The 18843-nt window shown below is 37.7% G+C and overlaps 1 protein-coding gene across 2 annotated transcripts; it reads right to left on the reverse strand.

The window, feature by feature from the left end:
* Window positions 1-834: 834 nt before the first annotated feature.
* CSNK1D (casein kinase 1, delta) lies at window positions 835-14580 on the reverse strand. 2 transcript variants are annotated; one of them, XM_010008652.1, is made up of 9 exons: window positions 14476-14580; window positions 12533-12681; window positions 11803-12031; window positions 11261-11431; window positions 9976-10124; window positions 9231-9402; window positions 8624-8763; window positions 3498-3564; window positions 835-1681 (listed from the first exon to the last, which is right to left on the reverse strand). In XM_010008652.1, the coding sequence occupies exons 1-8, from the start codon at window positions 14489-14491 to the stop codon at window positions 3532-3534; spliced, it is 1059 nt and encodes a 352-aa protein (XP_010006954.1). In that variant the 5' UTR covers window positions 14492-14580; the 3' UTR covers window positions 835-1681; window positions 3498-3531. The 2 variants fall into 2 exon arrangements, with proteins under 2 accessions (XP_010006954.1, XP_010006955.1); XM_010008653.1 differs by lacking the exon at window positions 3498-3564 and having other exon boundaries at window positions 1303-1681; window positions 14476-14578.
* Window positions 14581-18843: the final 4263 nt, after the last annotated feature.

Here is an 18843-nt window from a genome sequence, read left to right on the forward strand (position 1 = left end):
GTTCAGAAAACATCCAAAGAAGAGTGACTAATACCTAATATGTGGACTTTTCAGAGGGGCAAAAAAGAATATGTAAATACAAAAATAACAGAAGTTACTCTTCATAAAACTCTGAAGACAACAGGCCTTCAAAAAAATTGTTTTCAAGCAGGGAAGAATTTCTCAAAATACCTGCCTGTTCAAACAAAACCTCTGCATATACTTTCACTTCCAAGATGGGACTTCCCATCACTTCAGTCATACTATTTTGATACTGTTCCAAGTACTGTGAGGACAGAACACCTACTTTTATATTTTATTGGAACACTTACAGTAACAAACAATATTAAGTATCTCCCATATTCAATAGCCAACAGGTGCTAAAAGCACCTGCAAGCTTTTTGGACAACCTAAGCACGTTGTTGAGTCATTCATTCCTAGCTAATGATATTGGGCATACTCAGGTTGAATACAGTTAAGAATTAAAGATGGTATGCACCTGAACTATATAAAAAAAAAACAACTCAGGATTTCTCCATAAGAATAGTTTGTTGTTGTTGTTGTTTTGGTTTTTTGTGGGGTTTTTTTGGTGGTTTTAATAATTCCTTTTGTGAGTCTTGGCATGAAACAGAAGGCTTGAATCTATTTATTTTTACACATGTAGATGCTGAATGAAACGTGCAAATTCACTGGAGACTCAGTAGCAACATGTATTTTCCACTTGCAATACCCTCCAAGCGAACCAGCCTCAGAGTACAGGAAATAAAGTTTTACGAATAAAACAAATGCTTGAAATTAACCATCTATGCAAGCTAAGCAGAGATACAGGACAAACCTTCAAATTCTAAAGCCCTCAAATGCCAGAATCTTTCACTTTGTCCTTCATATTCTTTACAAAAAAAGAAATCCATTATCACCATCTCTACTATACTTAAGACTCTCCTCTTCTATGGAAAAGAATGAGTATTAACATTTCTTTGTGTTACATGGAGAGTTAACAGTTAAGTGTGAATGAAGACAGCAAACAGCAAAGTAAAACTCGATAGTTTTAAAAATGTCATGGGAAAACCTTCTCAGTCAGAATGGGACCCTACAAATGAGTAAACAGTTTAAATAGTCAGATGGGTTTTGATTCATTTACATGTTCCCTGCCAGACTGATTTTTTTAAACAAGAAATTTCAAGTCATTGTCTTTAGGTTTGTTGATATTCTACATTTTTAAATCAGACAAAAGCAAAAGTTCTTTACAGAGAATTAACCCAATAATTTTAGCAAAATGATACAAAAAGCTTCCTTAAACCAAGTAAAAGATTTATAGTTACAGTAGAATAATAAAAAGGGGGTAAGGTCTGCCGCCTGTGGGGGGAAAACTGAAATGGCCATCTGATAACAGGCGGTCAACTCTGTAAACCATCTTTCTTTTCCAGCCCTGTTACCACAGGGTTCTCTTAAGGTCATTGGGTTTCTGGCAAAAGCGTCCTGTAATGGCAGCTGCTGGAGTCTGTCTATGTTCCTCCAAGTGCCTTTTAAGTCACATGGAGAACTCCAATTATAATGTCTCCACTCTAGTTTAGGATATTCTTGCTAGTAAAGCCATTGGTAACACAGGAGATCAGCCATGCATTATCTGCCCTCCATGGCAAAATAATTTTCATCGGTGCACAGCAGACTGGAGAACACTGGTAGTTACCCGAGCAGGAATCTACCAAAGCCAAAAAACAAGATAACATCAGCACGCATCTTTCCAATTAAAATACAAGCAGCTTTCACTGTACTTTTAAATAATTCAGTGCCAAAAGTAAGCATGTGTATTTAAAATCCAACGAGCTATGCAATGTTTCGCACCCACCTGTAGCTACTGGAAGTTCCCTGTATTTTCCTCCTTTATTAGAAGTTAACATGGAAAAGTCACCTTTCCAGCCAGAGGGGATGTTTTGAAGAAAAGTAAACAGAGCATAAGCATGCACAGAAGAAAGAACAAACCAGATGAAAACACTACCAAGGTGCAGAAATTGACTCAATGATTAATTAAGCTTCAGGGGGAAATAAAAATATCCCAATAAGAGAGTAAAAAAAAAAATAAAAATTTCAATGGCTTTTCATTTTCGATGGGAGATTGTATTAAAGGAGACTTCATTAATTTTCACAGCTAACCTATTTCAGTAAGTGTAACATTACTTCTATAACACTTTCACCATTAAAGTGAAAAACAACCACACCACTGAAATTTAAGAAGCAAGAAATGTCTAAGTAACTAAATCAGTATTCAGTATTATCTTCAGTTGTCAACAGCTACAAATAGTACAGCATACAGTAAAGGCCAACCAATGCAGACACAACCCTGAACAGACCAGAATCTGCACATCTCCTGCATACAAGTTTTCCAATGCAAGACTTCAGGTTTGCCTTAAAATTTTTATTTTTTAATATTTTTTTAAACTCAGGTCTGATAATCGAACTTTAAAAGTGTTAAGCTGCCATTTACAGATGCATTTTTGTAACGTCACAAACTGTTTATGAAGCAGCTTGTGCACAGTCAGCCAAGCACACAAAGCAGAAGAATATGGAAGAGAAACAGCAGGATTCTTCATTAACTAGAGATACAAGATTAGTGCAAGCTTAGGCTTTATAGAGAAAGTAAGGTAGCAGATGCAGTTAAACAACAGAATTTATGAAGAAACAGAAAAATCTCACAGACTTTAATAAGAAGCAAAGCAAAGAAGCTCCTGAAATACTTAGGAAAGCATACTTCAGCCATCAAAGTTCAGATTCCAACTGAAACTTGTTATTCCTGATGAAACCTGTTATTGCCAAAAGCAGAACAGACTAAAAAGCCAATAGCTGCACACAGAAAGGCAGAACCTTCTACTGCACTCAACAGTGGAAAGGAGTTTGAAATACCCAAATCCAAGTCTGTCTACCTCCAAAGATGCTCATGTTCAAACTATTCTAGTTAGTATGTGACTATTTTAAAAATATAGATCTGAATTGATTCAAGTATTTTAAAAATAGCTCGTAAGGAATGGGGAAGAATATAAAACAGTGAAAACCAGATATGGCTGTAGTAGGATGTTCCATTCCTGACAAGACAGAGCCTCATTTGAATAACACAGTCAAATGAGTCTTCATAAAAGTATTTTAGTTCTACGATTCTGAAGCAGATCTGGTTTTGAATGGATGACACGCTGCTGCATGAACATCCCTGGAGTGACAGGTAATTCTCAAACAGCTAAAATTTAGGCTTCGTTATTTTATTGCTGATGCTTCAATGATTTTAGGGACTTTAAAAGTCACTATTTCTGTCAATTCTGCTTAAGTGTCCAATGGAACAGCAGCAATAATTCAGCTTTGGGAAGGGCATTTACTTTAGATTAAAAACAATGCTCCATCAAGCATCTGACTGGAAGGCACAGGTACAACTATAAGATAACATGAGGAGAAGCAGCAAAGTCAGATGTTTCCAGAGACTCTTTTCCCCACCCCATCCAAAGTTTTGGTGTCTAATGAGAAGCACTCACCCAGTGCTGCCTTCCAACGAAAGGAGACGAGCAGCTACTTGCCATGGTGTTCGAAAGGAATGCTATTCTGAGGTAGGGGAAAAGACAGCAATTTGTAACAGTTCCACTGCCCCAATATATAAGATGTCTAACAAATACCCAACCTAAACTTGCAGTACCAAATTTATCTTTTGAGGAGCTCTGATTTCAGACTTCTGCAAGACATTTTATTAAGAGATTTGTAAAAGGAACATTATTCCTCAAAGAAAGCTGATAGGGTCAGAAGAACAATGCAGAGCATGATGCCTATTAAGATAGATATATGAAGAAAGATTTGCTCATAAGGAGATGGAAAATGCAGAGGCACTGGAACTATGTTGCTTTTTCTCCAGGGAAGCAGCACAACACTGAAATTGTTCAGTGCTAGTGTTGACTGCTGTCTTCTAAAAACTTCTCCTTTCAAAAAGACTTAATCAAGTTTGTGCAGCATTCCAATATTTTCTTCCAACTATGGAGAGATTACCTCACCGGTAGGAATTACGCCCAGCTTTAACTGTTGGGTGCTGAACATGCTACCTTCAGGAAAAGAATTAAAACAACTTACTGTACATCATGAACAGTTGGACTGAGCCTTCTGTGAAAGGAAATGAAGGCTACTCACCCATAACTAGGCTCTGGAGATGAACACTGCTTTCAGGATGTAGTCTGTGCAATGTGGACCGACAGAACTGATTCAAAATAGTGTTTACTGGAATATTCATAACCTCGTTTACTAGAATATTCATAACCTCGTTTACTACCTCCTTTACTATGGAGACTTAGTGAACAATTCACTCATAGAGCTTAAGAGCAGAAGAATCTTCTAACAGCTGGTATGATTTTCTGTCCAGCACAGATCACAACTCTTCCTTGCATAGAGACCTATAATTAAGACTTGTTTTAGGCCTGAATACATCACCTAGAAATTAATCCAGTGTTGACGCAAAGGCAAAGGGGACAGATGATCAACTTATTTTAGAAGCTGTTACAGCGGCTGCCTTCACTTAGACCTCTGTTCTGCTTGTCTTTAAATGTCAGAGGTTTTAATTTTAAGCAGTAGTTCTTCACATGTTTTCAGCATAAATGTCTGTTCCAGTTAAAGTAATTGTCTCTAAAATACTACACCAGCTAACTCAAAATGATCTCTTAAGAAAAACTGAAAAATGCTGACTTCAAACTCTTCCATTGTACAATCTGTTTTCTGAAACTCAATTTTTATGGAAGAAGAACCGTTTTCCAACAATTTAACATACTGAGAATTGAACTAATATCCCAGCATCTGTCTCATTAATGACATGAAATAACCTCTTAATTTCTGTTCATTACTGTATCATACATAGATTCAAGGACGAAATTAGGCCCTTTCATTATGATACCATGCTAACCTCTCCAACATCACACCTTAAGTCTCCTCAGTCTTTGCGTACCACAGATATAGTTCCCATGTATAAGACTATGGGCTCCACTCCTTCGTCCTAATCAGGTTGTGAAGTACTGCAGCAGTACACATTTAACTTGACTAGACTTTACGTGACTGCTCAACTCACACTGTTTATTGCTGTCAAGCATCTCATAGCTTGTAAGCTTTCAGCTGTTGCAATCACTTAATATAATTGAAAAGGACGGAATAATACATGCCACATTTACATCATTTTATTAGAAACATTTAAGTGTCATTAACTTTTTTGCAGGCATGCTAGTTGTTACTCCAATAAGTACTCATTATTTAGTGTTACAAAGTGCTAGTCCTTCTAATGAGAATTATTTAGGTACTATGTGGACAATACCTGCAATACCTTGGAGGTCGGGAATATACATAACCTCTCTTTTGCTGTCCTTACAGATTACCATTTTTCCATGACTGTTAAATTTATCTGAGAAGACATATTCTCTGTAAGAGAATTTTGGTTCATATTATCTACATTTCCAGCCTTAGTTTTGAGTTTCAGACTGAACCAATCAGAACTCATTTTGAAAAAAAAAAGATAAAAACGTGGACTAATTTTTAAGAACTCTACTTAGAGGTAAGTAGCTTTCATTATTTCTGTGGGTAACCTCTACGCATTTCTGTTGCTCAGAGTTTAACAAGCAGTAGCCCTTCCTCTAGATGAGGAGAGGTGGAAATACTGGTGCAGTGTTGCCTTAATAAACCAAGGCATCCAAATAAAACAACAGAAGTAATTTATCAAGTTATAAGTAATAGTTTCCAACAAATGTAGTTCTTCGCATAAGACCTTGGTAAATCCACATAGCAAACATTGAAAGCTTTCTGCCAGTACTGTGGTCTAAGCACTTCCTGAAAAAGGAGCAGTGGTAGCATACGTAAGAATTACAAAGGAAACCAACACACTTGGAACGGGCACGAACAGTTGCTGCTCCTTCTACTTCTCCTGAGAAGAAGTGGTATGGAAGATTTTCGGTATTCTTATATCTATCCCATCAAAATTCTGTTAAGTAACCTTGCCACGTGAGTTGGATACTTCAGGTTTTCCTGACTATGAAAAAGGTATAAAGATAATGGGAAACCCATAACTTTACTTGGCAACCTGGTTAACATCTAAAGATAAATTTTGATAATGGAGAAATTGCTTTAACCTTACAAAGAAGATATTAAGAGCAAAAGCTATAAAAACTTGCAACTTGAGACATCCTGCCTTATACAGCGTGAGAACTGGCAAAATGAAAAGTTAATTTTCTCTAATGAGCTCAAGGGGAAGTGTTATAAGGTAAAGTCTAAGGAAATCTCTCTTGCCATCCAAATCCAAGAGGCCCATGGGAAGCTGTTTAAATTCTACTGCAGTCACACACTGTTATTCAGTCACTATGAGTGGACACCAGCAGTGGTTTGCTGCTTGGCAAGAACTAAATGAAGACAACAGATGATGAATGACTAATTCTAACAACTCAGAGAAGATCCCAATTAGGCTGCTATTGGGATTGTAAAGAAGTCAACTGAATGATCCCATACTTGAAGTAGAGTTTTAAAAAGGGTGGCTGTGGAAATGTGCCACTAAGCTACATTGTACTGTTGGCCCCTACCACAAATTACACATCTGGATATTCAAAGACTACTAAAAACACCTCACAGTCCTAGAAAACTTCAGAGTATTTCTATTTTACAAGTTAGGCAGAACTAAAATGCACCTGCAAACCCACCTGGAGTACTCAGACCTTATAATGGTCAGGAAAGTGTCACATGCACACTATCTACGTGTCAGTAATACAGCAAAAAAAGTGAAAGATATACTCTGTCCTAATATAGTTGAGTAACATGGTTGCACTTATTTCTGTTACTTTCATTAATTATTTATCTGACTGGTAACAGAGACAAGGCATCTGAGATTTGATCAGAATGCCAAAAATTAACCATGGGCATGCACACTTTACCAGGAAACCATTTTTACATTTGAGTGAAAATTCAGAAGGAACTTGGCATCACAGCTTCACAGAACAGCCAAGGTCAGAAGGGATCCCTGGATATTATCTAGTCCAATCCCACTACCCAAAGTCCAGTCAATTAGAGAAGGCCAGTCAGGAAATGTCCAGTTGGGTTCCAAGTAATTCAGAAGAGGGAGACTCCACAAATTCTTACGGCAACCTGTTCCAGTCCTTGTCCATCCTCATAGTAAGAAAGTTTTTTCTTATGTCTAAATGGGATTTCTTCAATTTGTGTCCCCTGTTCTATTCACTGGCTATCACTGAGAAGTCTGGCTGTACCTTCTTTACATCCTTCTACCAGGTATTTATGCATATTTAAAAGATCCATATCTATGCGCAGTTCTACCCTCTTTGTCTTCATACTGTTCACAAACTTCAGCCATAAAAGAATTTTCAACATGAGAATTTCTGGTAACAAAAACTGTAATTCCATGAATGATTTAAGCTAGGAAAAACTGTCACCAGAGGCAACACTGAAAACCTCATCTGTCTCCTATACTTGTCCAGTAATTTCTGCTCCTGAACTGTTCATCCCTAGTGCAAACACCAACATTTGTGCAGCTATATGGGGAAACAATTCACTCAGCTTAAAACCAACCGAAAAAATCCCACTTCAATTTGTTGAACAATTTTTCCTCCAATCCAGTTCACCCTCTGTCTTCATTAGATACCTACCTGGCTTCCATCTAAAAGAGTGTTCCCTCTAGTAGTAAGATTTTATATAAAAGAACACATAATATCCAAAATAATTAATTCTGCCAATTAAATAATGAAGCCAGAAGGAATCAAGTCAGTTTTTATCCATATGCTATCTCAACAAGGAATAAAATGAGTCCACAGCAAAAATTATGCAGTTAATTATGCAGTTAACTTCAGCACAGCCTTGAGGTGTGATGGAAAAACCCCTAGGCAACTGCAGCAGTCCTCGTAACAGACTTCTCTCCCAAGAATGTTAGAGTGTGCCTACAGTACAGGTGATTCCCCATCCTGCAGGCAAGACTGAAGATAAGCTGTACAAAGCCAGGCCACACACTAATGAGGACAGGTCTGTGCGAATATGCTGAAAAAGCAATGTTCCAGCTATAGTGTAAGAATTAAAAATATATTTAAACATTGACAATCTCTTTGCTAAGTTACTGTGACCAATGAGGATGCTTTTCAGTGCTGACTATGGCTATGAATCACTGCATCATTCACCCTCCTGCTATCCTCTTCAAATGAGCCTTCTGCCACCTACCCATCATCCACATACGTGGCTTCTTACCTGCTCTGATTTACTGAAATGTTATATTGCAGTACACTTTCACACTTTTCTGTTTTTCATGAACTATTTCCTGTCTATTCCACACCAATAATCTCTGCTCTGTTGATTTGGAAACAAGACACACATCTGTCTCAAACTTATTCTGCTCCCTCATTGACAACAAATATAAGAACTGAGTATTTTATGCTTATTTCTGCCAAAGTAAAAAAAAAAGCACCCCACAATTTTTTCTTTACAGTAGCATACAGCCACATCACAAACATTCAGTTAAAACGTCAGTATTTATATGAGTCAGCATTATCTGTGAAATCAGTATGAAATCACATAAATTAGCTGGTATATTCTTCTGGCAAATTAATTTTATCAAATCATCCTCATTTTTCCATTACACAGCAACCTTTTTTACCTGCGAAGTTGACATGCGAGAGGTATCTTGTCGGCCTGTTAGGTCAGACGACGAGATATTGACTGGGGCACCACGATGCAATCTCATACTCACTTTCCTTTCTCGTTCCATACCAGATACTGGCCGTGGAGAGGTGTTGGCTGTGAGAAAAACTGCATTAGATTCTTATAATGTGAAATGGGATTATAACATGATTGCTGGAAAAATTGCATTCTTGCTGTTTGCATATAGGACTTCCAGAGAGTCAAACAAGAGAAATCAAGGCCTTTGTTTTACATTCACAGAAATCTAAGTAGCAATTGGTAGGTAATGAGTGTATACATTTACCTTTACAGAATCATCAAGGTGGGAAAAGACCTTCAAAATCATCAAGTCCAACCATCTGGCCTACAACCCCTAACCACTAAACCATCTCCTGAAACACCATGTCTACCTGTTTTTTGAAAAGCAGAGGGGAAGAAAAAAACAACCGAAAAACCCCAAACCTGACCAAAGATAAATACCATGCAGGTATCCCAATTCTAACTGCAAAGTTCCAATAACAAGGAACAAACTGCAAATTATAGTAATCTACAAGGTGCCTCTACTCATATATTTGCTTACTTACCAGCATGTGAAGTTGGCGTAAGAGGAGTAGGAGGAGCTACATCTTGCGTTCCTCTCAGCCTGCCAGAAGCAGTGGAGGGTAATCCACGCACAGCTGGATTTCGTGTATGTCTCAGTCTCTCCTCTCGCTCTCGTCTTTCACGTTCAGCATCTTCAGCTGCTCTGCTTGCGCCCTACGGGTCAAGACTAGTGAACAACTTGGGGGATTATTGAGCTTACAACTATATATTCAGATAAAAATATTGAAAATAAAAAACTGGACATCCTGTAAATTGAAATTCGCTAGGGCATTAATGATTTGGCAAAACTTCTTGAGAACTGCCAAAATTTTTTTCATGCAACTGCTAGGGCAGTCTTCAGAATGCTAAAGTACATATATACTGTATGGCAGCTGAATACGCCCTCAACAGTTGCAAATGACCTATGCTGAAGATCACGGTGGGAGAACATAGTAATTCTGCAACCTAGCCTGGCAACTGCCCTGAAGGAAGTATTTCAGAAGCCTTACACATTTAAAAACCTGTAACTTCATCTTAACTTGTCATTCAACCCCCATCTCATGGCTCCCGTTATCTGCTGCTTTTTTAATTTCCTCATCTTTTTTTTTCTAGACAATAGAGCTTCCAGGAGGAAAAAAGCATAACAATCTTACAGGACAAGTTACAATACTCAAAACTGACAATGTAGTAAAAGAAATACCATTAAGGAAAAAAAGAAAGTTTTAGAAAGCTATGTCAGCTACTCACAAATTTCAGCATGTTCCAGTCAAACACATAGTCATAGGAGAACCCCTGCCGGTGGAAGAGGTTTCTGAATAATTGCCTTAGATAGGAATAGTCTGGTTTGTCATCAAAACGCAAAGAACGGCAGAAATTCAAGTAGGTGGCAAATTCGGCTGTAATACAAGAAAGCCTGTTTTTTCCTTCAGCTTCACATTACCTTTTTCTAATTCTGAATCACAAAAAACCCACGACCACCGGAAACCAAACATACAGGCCATCTCCTGACCATAAGGAAAAGAATAATGACTTAACACTAGGAATCACTTGAAGGCAATACTACATACAGCACATCTTACCAAGTCCACCCTGAAAAGGAAATTACTTGTCTATCAATGAGCAGGCAAAGATGCAGCAATAAGAATACCCAGTCTTAAGAGGTCTTTAACCAACAGCTGGGGGTGGAAAGGTGGGGGAGGACAGTTTTAGAACTACAGTTGAGTAGAGTTAATGAATGTAAAGGAATAGGTATGAAACATTTGAAACAGAAGCAAGACAGCAAGTTTTCAAAGGACCCCAACAAAAACTCCAGTTCTCATTATCATACCAACCTGCTAAAGCCAAGCATGGAAAGAACAGAGTCAGAACTCTAAATGAAAGATCAACAAAATTGTCTCATGGTAATTAATATCAACATATTTTATAACAGATTTAAGTGTTACTTTGCAGGGCTCAAAAATGCCTGGTTATTAATCTTGCATAAATACCAAACTGAGAAACAGAACAGCTTTGAGGCATGATGTGAGGGTAATAGGAGGGTTTTTTTTACACCTCTCACAGATGCTGACCACCAACAGGCCAAAACAGATGAACCTGGAAGGACAATTCCCAAGTTAAACCAATACAGTAGGTGAGAGGTGCATCTGACCCCCCAATCCAATTCATCCAAGAAACAGTACCCATATGAAGAAGCAGGTAGTTTCTTAAAAGCTGTTTGTCTCTTAATCAGCCAGCACAGATGCATGCACACACATTACAGTGCAAATCAGACATACCAAGGTACCCTTCAACTTGAGGGCACTGCAGTGATTGCTTACTAATAGTTATGACAAGGGATAATTAGAAATAGTCTGTGCACACAAAGATCCCAGTCTTGAAGGCACAATATCTTTATAACAGATGAGCCTAATCATAGGGATGGGGAAGGAGAAGAAGAAGAAAAAAAAAAAAAAAAAAAAGAGAGAGAGAAGCGAGTAGAATTCAATGTAAAGAGATGAACACATGGGCCTACTGCCACAGAAGAGTAACTTACAAGGATATCCTTTACATAAAACCTCAATGGGTGTAGACATTTTCTTTTCACTGATACGTTCGTATTTCTGCCTCTTTGTTGCTGCTTTCAATCCCTGCCAGGGGAGGGAGCCCAGGTTAAAATACATCAGTACATAGCCCAAGGACTCCAAGTCATCTCTGCGAGATTGCTCTACAACAGCATAAAAAAGTGGACTCATTAGGTTTCATTTTCTACTGGAAAAACAAGACTGTGCAACAAGACTGTCATAAAAACCCTTAGAAAAACAAGAGACAGATGAGAGTTACAATGCTCATGATAAACTCATCCAGTCCAACAAAAAGCCTATCACTCTTTCAGTTATTAAAAAACTGTGCTAATTCCTGAGAATTACAAACTGACAAAATGCCACGCAATCAAGAGATAGGAGACTAAGCATGCTGCATTGTTAGTGACAGAAATAAGGACTGTCTTCTATGCCTCCATACAGGAACACCTACTTCCACTAAAATTGCGTGCATTGACAAGTTTCAAGTTTCTATTTATTGCTTTCCCCAGCTCACCAATTCCAAGATGAGTGTTGATGGATGCGTAACGGGCAGTTCCCGTTAAGTTTTTATTTTCACGGTATGGAATATGTTGGTGAGTTCGAGCATCTCGATACTTCTTTGCTAATCCAAAGTCTATTATGTAGACAAGATTGCCTTTTTTCCCCAGGCCCATTAAGAAGTTATCTGGCTTCACATCTCGGTGGATGAAGTTCTTAGAGTGAATATATTCAATTCGACTAATCTAAATTCAGAGAAGAAAAAAACCAAAACAAAACATCATTGAGAGACTCAGCATACACCGTTTATCTTACAAAAACACTAGCAACACTGCCTTAATGACAAAAGAGGTAAAGAAACTTTCATTGTAAAACTTAAGGGCATTAAGGAGAACATAATTTAGCTGACAACAGATGAACCTTCTCTCCAGCTCTTTCCCTGTGTCTATTTTATATTTGTTTCCAGAAAATTATTGGGGGAATTTCTGTGGTTTTGAGCAGTGCAACACTTTTTTTTTGAAAACAGTGAAGGTCCAGTTTTTAAAAATAAAATTAAGACTTTGTAATCACTTGTGATGTTATGCTGTATATTTACAGAAGCAAAACTAATTTTGAGTCTCTTCTCTAATGACTACAGCCTACTCACCTCTAAATTACAGAAATAAAATACAGAAGCCTATGATCTCTCAAGAAATTTCACTATCTCAACATACTGCGCTATCAAGAGCAACAAAGCAGATTCCTACCATTTGGTCAGCAAGTAACAGGACTGTCTTGAGACTAAATTTCCTTGAACAAAAATTGAAGAGATCTTCAAGACTCGGTCCCAAAAGCTCCATCACCATGACGTTGTAGTCTCCTTCAGCTCCACACCACTTAATTGTGGGAATACCCACTAGAAAAAAAGGTAACAGTTTGTTCAGTACAGCAATTTCATTTATACAGTTCATAAACACAAATCTTCAAGGCTCTTAAGATGAATTCTAAGAGGGTCATTACTGTGAATATTTGTATTTACAGAGAAACTTAATGTTTTATGCTACATTCATCAATTCCAAAATGAAAAGTTTGATAATTTTACAGCAGAAGCAATATAAAACTACATTAACAAATGTCTAAAACCAGCCTTTTTCCTATTCCCCCCAAATATCTCCCCATCTTTGTGCTTAGCTTGTACCTTTGAAGTATTTAGTGTTTTTCCTGGATTTAATGTTAAAACATTTTAGAAGTATTAATACTCATGCAGTCTCCAAAATGGCAATAAGGAGCAAACTGGAAGTGTGAAAATAAAGACACTGACAAACCACTAAATATTTTTACTGAAGAAGGCTTTAGAAATTAACTTCTTGGTTTCAAAGCCTACAAGATCACTGTAAAATACCTCTCTCTTCCATTTCCATTTGCAATGAACTTTCAGGCTTTAAACTTGTTTTTCCTCCAGTTCTACTGCATTTGCTGTTTGGTGAATCCCTAACAAAGCAGCATTGCTTATGAGATGTATCATACAATCAGCTTGAGAGACGCAAAAATAGCCCCACTTCATGGAGAAACTCGGGAAGGTTATTTCAAACAAAACTGTAGAATTGCTCAAGTATTTGGAATTAAACTTGTATGTAGGCAGCCTTAGTAAAAAAGTCAAACACCTTTAAATTTTATGCATTCTGGAAGCAAAATGGCGTACATCCCCCATTTTAAACCTTTACTTCAAATACATTGTTTTTTTCCTGAACTCCTTTCACAGATAAACCCTTATTCAGATGGAAACTTAACCTTCTGCCACCTGCCTCTGTGGCGTCCATCCTCAGAAAGACTCTACCATCACAGCCTTAGTAAGCCCATAAAGGAAGCATCTTACTCTATGAAGGCTATTCAGGTTACATGCAGGTGGCAACGGAAGGAGGTAGGAATTAAAAAGTTACTAAATGCAAATACATCTTATAATCAATTTCTAAATATATGATGACTGTGTTTTGGATACGAGACACAGTGTGGAATACAGCCTTTATGCAAAGAATAGCCCCATTTAGGAAGAATTTAAGGGACTATGAAATACAAGCAAAACATGACTATGAGTTTATGTCCCAAAACTGCATGAAAATCTTGTATTTGTAGAATTCCAAAAGATACCAGTGAATTACCCTAGCAGAGTACCACGCAGTAGCTACAAAGTTGCTTCATTCCCATTCCATACTACCAGTGCCATTTTGTCTTGGAATTCCCACAGAAAGGAAGTATATTTAACCCAAAGGACAGAATATAACAAAAATTAACCTCAATTTACTAAGTTTATAAGTGTGCTACTATAGCAAGCAAATTGTGTTTAATGTTCCAGGAAAGTGGAACCATTTTCACTGACCCATTAGAAACATAAGTCAATCAGTACACTGCCAGATGGGACTCAACTTTCTTCCACATTGCTTGAGGTTTTAACATTTTAATCTCAGGAGACCATGAGCAACACTGGAAAATCTTAGGAGTTATCATTAAGTTTCTCAGCCGTGGACTGGGAGTCACTACTCTACACTGCTTGCAGAAGAGCCGAGGTACTGTTCATCACCTACCCTGCCCTATTTCCCACCTTATCCTTATACGCCAAAAGAAATCTTAACCATTAAGTACTTGCAGGTGGCAGATACATCACAAAAATAAAATTGTTTCCATTTCTGAAGAAGGAAATTAATTTGCTTGCCTCCACCCTGCATCATTTTGTAGATTTTACTCTCGATGTGAAGCTGAGGATGTTTGGTTTTCACACATTCCAACTTAATTGCAACCTCCTCTCCGGCAGCAATATCGGTTCCTAAAACCAGAAGAATTTTAAACATTGGTCAAAATACTTTTAATATTTCCTTTGTCAAGACTGAGACAAAACAATTATTGACAAACTACTTCTCGAGGCAAACACCCAAAGATTATTAAGTATTTTCAGCCATGTTAATCTAAAAATTATTCTGAAGTCTTACAGATAAGAGACAACTATTAGACATTGCAGTACAGGAAGCCAAAACTGCTGCTATTCCATTGCAAAAAAATACCAGTGCATCCTCTGAGGGGTGTTTTTCCCCACCCAGTTTGTGGTGGAAGTGCTCAGATTGTTTACAGGTGTGGCATGTACCCCTGCCAACCTAAGAAATGCTAGGAATTCAGATCACCTCCTCTTACACCTTGGAAGCAAGAGAGTACAACTTGCCAAAATGTCAATGTACTCCAGATGTATTCTGACACCTTATAATTGTACTTGGTTGGGAGGCAGATTATCTAGAATCAATAAATTGTTCTCTCAAAATACTTCTTAAAAATCTCATTAAATTCTTGTTGCAGGAATCAAGTGACTGAAAAGCTGGCTTACCTGTTTAAGCTTTCAAGTTTAAACATATGTAGGGGAAATATAACATTCTTAAAAAAGAAACACCAAGTCAAGAAAATACATACTCTCACAGCCAAGCAACTTGGGAAAAGAGGAATTGGCAAAAGATGTGTAACACTTTTTAGACATAACATGGAGTTGCTCTAATCTCAGAATCTAGCTTTCTCTTTTCTGCATTACCTCATGGTTTAGGATCACATGAAGTTCATCACCTGCTGTTTGTTCTGATCCCCACTCTTGAAAGCTTAACCTGAGGTCTGGTGATTTTTGTTTGGAAGGAAACAATAAACCAATCATTTTGTACTCACTTTCTCCCTGATGCTCAGGATTTCATAGACTTCCATGAACTTCTACCCTACCTCAGTTTCCCTTAACTCTTTCCAGAGTTCAAAAACTCTCTTCATTCTTTCTATAGAATTCATTTTTATTACCCCTAATTATTCCCCATTTGATTTACCTGTACCTTTTCCACTGCTGTAGTGCCCTTTTTGAATCACAAAGCAATTAAGACAGAGATACACCACTGTGATTTTTTTCTGCTTATTTTTTTCCATATATTTTTCTCTAAGCATTACAGAGTATTGGACATTTTCACCAAACTATTACAACTGCAATTAATAAGCCTGAAATTAAGGAGCTACTTCAATGCTTTATAGCCTTTTTCCTACAAAGTCAGGCTAATAACCCACACTTCAAAATGGGAACAGCTCTTCACTATGCAAGGAAACAATGTGTGGATTTATTTATGAGTTCACACAAGACTATGTATTTATTTTTTAGGTTAATAAAGTGTCTTTTTCTGTGCACACACATATGGCTATTAAGATGGTGCTGCTGGTACAGCAAGTTCTGAGTGAACAGTAGGGTTGATATTTATTAGGCATTTCACAAAGCACCTTAAGAAAGCAAACCACCAGAAGCTCACTCTAGGTACAAACGGCACAACTCAAGGTAAACAACTGGAAGACACACAAAAAAATAAGGCTGCCCATATATCTGTCTCATATGACTCCTTTGTAACTGGCATAATAAGTGGCAGGATCCTCAATTGTCACAGTGCAGCAAAAGCAACTGAAAGTCTTCAATCTGTCATCTAAGGTTTTAACATTTTACAAATACATTATTTTTGTGGATTTTCAGTGCACATCAATCCACAAATGTGAAAGGACAGATCAACGATAGGAGGAAGGCATTATCTTCTGATCTAATACTGACCTCCCCACCCCAAACAAATAAAAATATTTTATTTAATCTCATTCCTAAGAAAAATATATACATAACACAAAAATCATTAAAACAAAGGGACTGCCATACCTTTGTGACTCATATCTATCTTATCTCATGGACCCAGCAACAAAACAAATACTTTCTCTTCTTCCCCCCACCTCCCTCCTTGTCTCTTGCCCATCTTTTATACTATTTATAGTATTTGTAAATCCATTTTTCAGATCTTCCTCTAGAGGGTGACTTCAAAAGATGCAGGTATGCTACAGCTCTAAATTTTATTTTAAGTTGTCCATACTACTTTATTTAGAATAGTGCCATACATTTCAAAACCCTGTCCCACAGACAACCTAAGCAAGCAAAGCTGGGCCATTCCACATTCTAGAAAACACATTTTGAAGTATGTGGGAGAACAGGAAGGAAACTATGATAAGAACAAGAGTCAGTGGCACCATATTCCAAAGAACTGACTGAAAGAAGGTCCCTCCTCTCTAACTCTGCAATGTTTTCAACACCCTTGCAGCTGCATTTTTTAAAAATCTGGAGAACTGGAAACAGGCAAAAATACTTTCGTTTTCAAAGCATAAAACTGAGCTGGAAATCTACACTGAGGTAATTTACAAATACACTAAGGGCTGTCAGAAGGTGTACGTACTTAAAAAAATTGTGACTTCTGAAAGTATTAAAAAAGTTATTTTAAGGCACTTATATACTACTGTACAGTCTGAACAACCAAGGAGAAACTTGGTTTTTTTATAAAAAGTCACATTTCATTATCATAAAAAGCATGGATTTTTAATACCTCTGTTTTGCCAGATAATGGTGGACAAACCAAATGGGCCTCTAGGAAAGGCTTTGGTTCCTGAGAGACAGTAATATCCCCTGGAAAAAGAAACCTGTGCCATTAGCTGAATCTTCCAGGCCTGTAACTCTCTGCTAGTCACTGGCTCACACATGACATTTGCAGTAAGCCCTAAAAGTAAATCTGTGCCGGCTACTTAAGAGATAAAGAGGTAAAAGACTGAGGATGAGGAGTTATTGTGCAAAATGCAGCATGACAGTGGTACTACTATACAAAGAGCTATTAATTCCTGTGCAACTTTACTGGTGTGGCCTGTACACATTAAGATAAAAGTGATTAATTAAAAATATTTATTTTACTTCAACTTTAATTTGATACCATAATATAAACTGACATACCTGAGCAGTAGTCAAATGCTGAAGTAGGATTTTTTAAAATAATCCAAGATATTTCAGATTTTAACTGCTGTCTCAATCTCCATCCAAAATCCTAACGGTAGCTCAAGAAGATTTTTGAACAAGCATTGCCAGTATCTTTCTCACAATGGTACTGCATCTTTTATGCAAGCATTGCAGAGAGAAAGAATCATGCTTTCTTCCTCTAGACAAACATATGCCTTCAGCTAGAAACACAGGTTTTTCATCAGGCAGACGATTTATACTATAGATAACCAGCATTTTATTATCTGTTAACAGCTTTATCTAAGAAATTATTTTGCAATGCCAGCTGTGCACTGCAACACGAAGTACCGCTGTCTAGGAAGAAAAAACCCACCTCTCTTACTGTGTACGCTGCCAAACATACCACATACATTAGCTAGTGACGTTGTTTTTCTAAGCTACCACAATTTTTAAATACAGAGTAATAATTTGTATGTGACAGGATATAAAACTTATATTTCTCTGGATTTAACCCATTTCTTACAGCTTGATACTTTGCAGAATATATTATTTTAAAAACACTTGCTTTCAAAACTTGTTGTACCTACCACTGCTCGTCATACTCATCAGCAGTGAGACATTATGATAGAGGGCTACAAATATGGACAGGCAAAGACAATGCCAATCCTGCAAAATTTATAATTGCACGGAAATCCCAGTAGCACAATAAGGCACTGGGGCAACATTCAAGCAACAGGACAGATAAACTATCAGGATCCGCTGAAGGATGTGAGCGCTTTTCTAACTGCAACCTAGTCATCCGTAGCAGTGCATATTTTTCTTAGGCCTCACAAGAGAACCAAACATCCCTGTAACAGCAATTTTTCCTAATACGCTGCAGTGATATTTAATCCTGATGCACATGTTTCTTTCCCAAAACATTCTTCTGGATCCAGCGGTTGGCTTTTGTTTCCCACATTTGGAGGCGATTTATACCCTGATCCCCTTTTTACAGATGAGAAGATTACGGGTGCCCAAGGTCACAAGACAACAATGGGAAGTGTCAGCTAAATAAATAAAAATTCCTGATTTCCGCAATGTCCAAATTAGGACAGGATGCCAACGAAATATTAAATTGCTATTGCTGTGCTTCTAGCGAGGTACTTCATATGAAAGCGCGTAACTTGGACGGCAGCTCAGCCTGAGCTCCAGCCGGGGTGAAATAAGGTCCCGGAGGTTGCCCCTGGGCCAGTCACGCCGGGGGCCGGGCCGGGCACAGCAGCG

Source organism: Chaetura pelagica, unplaced genomic scaffold (genome assembly GCF_000747805.2).
Source record: "Chaetura pelagica isolate M959 unplaced genomic scaffold, ChaPel_1.0 scaffold962, whole genome shotgun sequence".
NCBI classification, from domain to species: Eukaryota; Metazoa; Chordata; class Aves; order Apodiformes; family Apodidae; genus Chaetura; species Chaetura pelagica.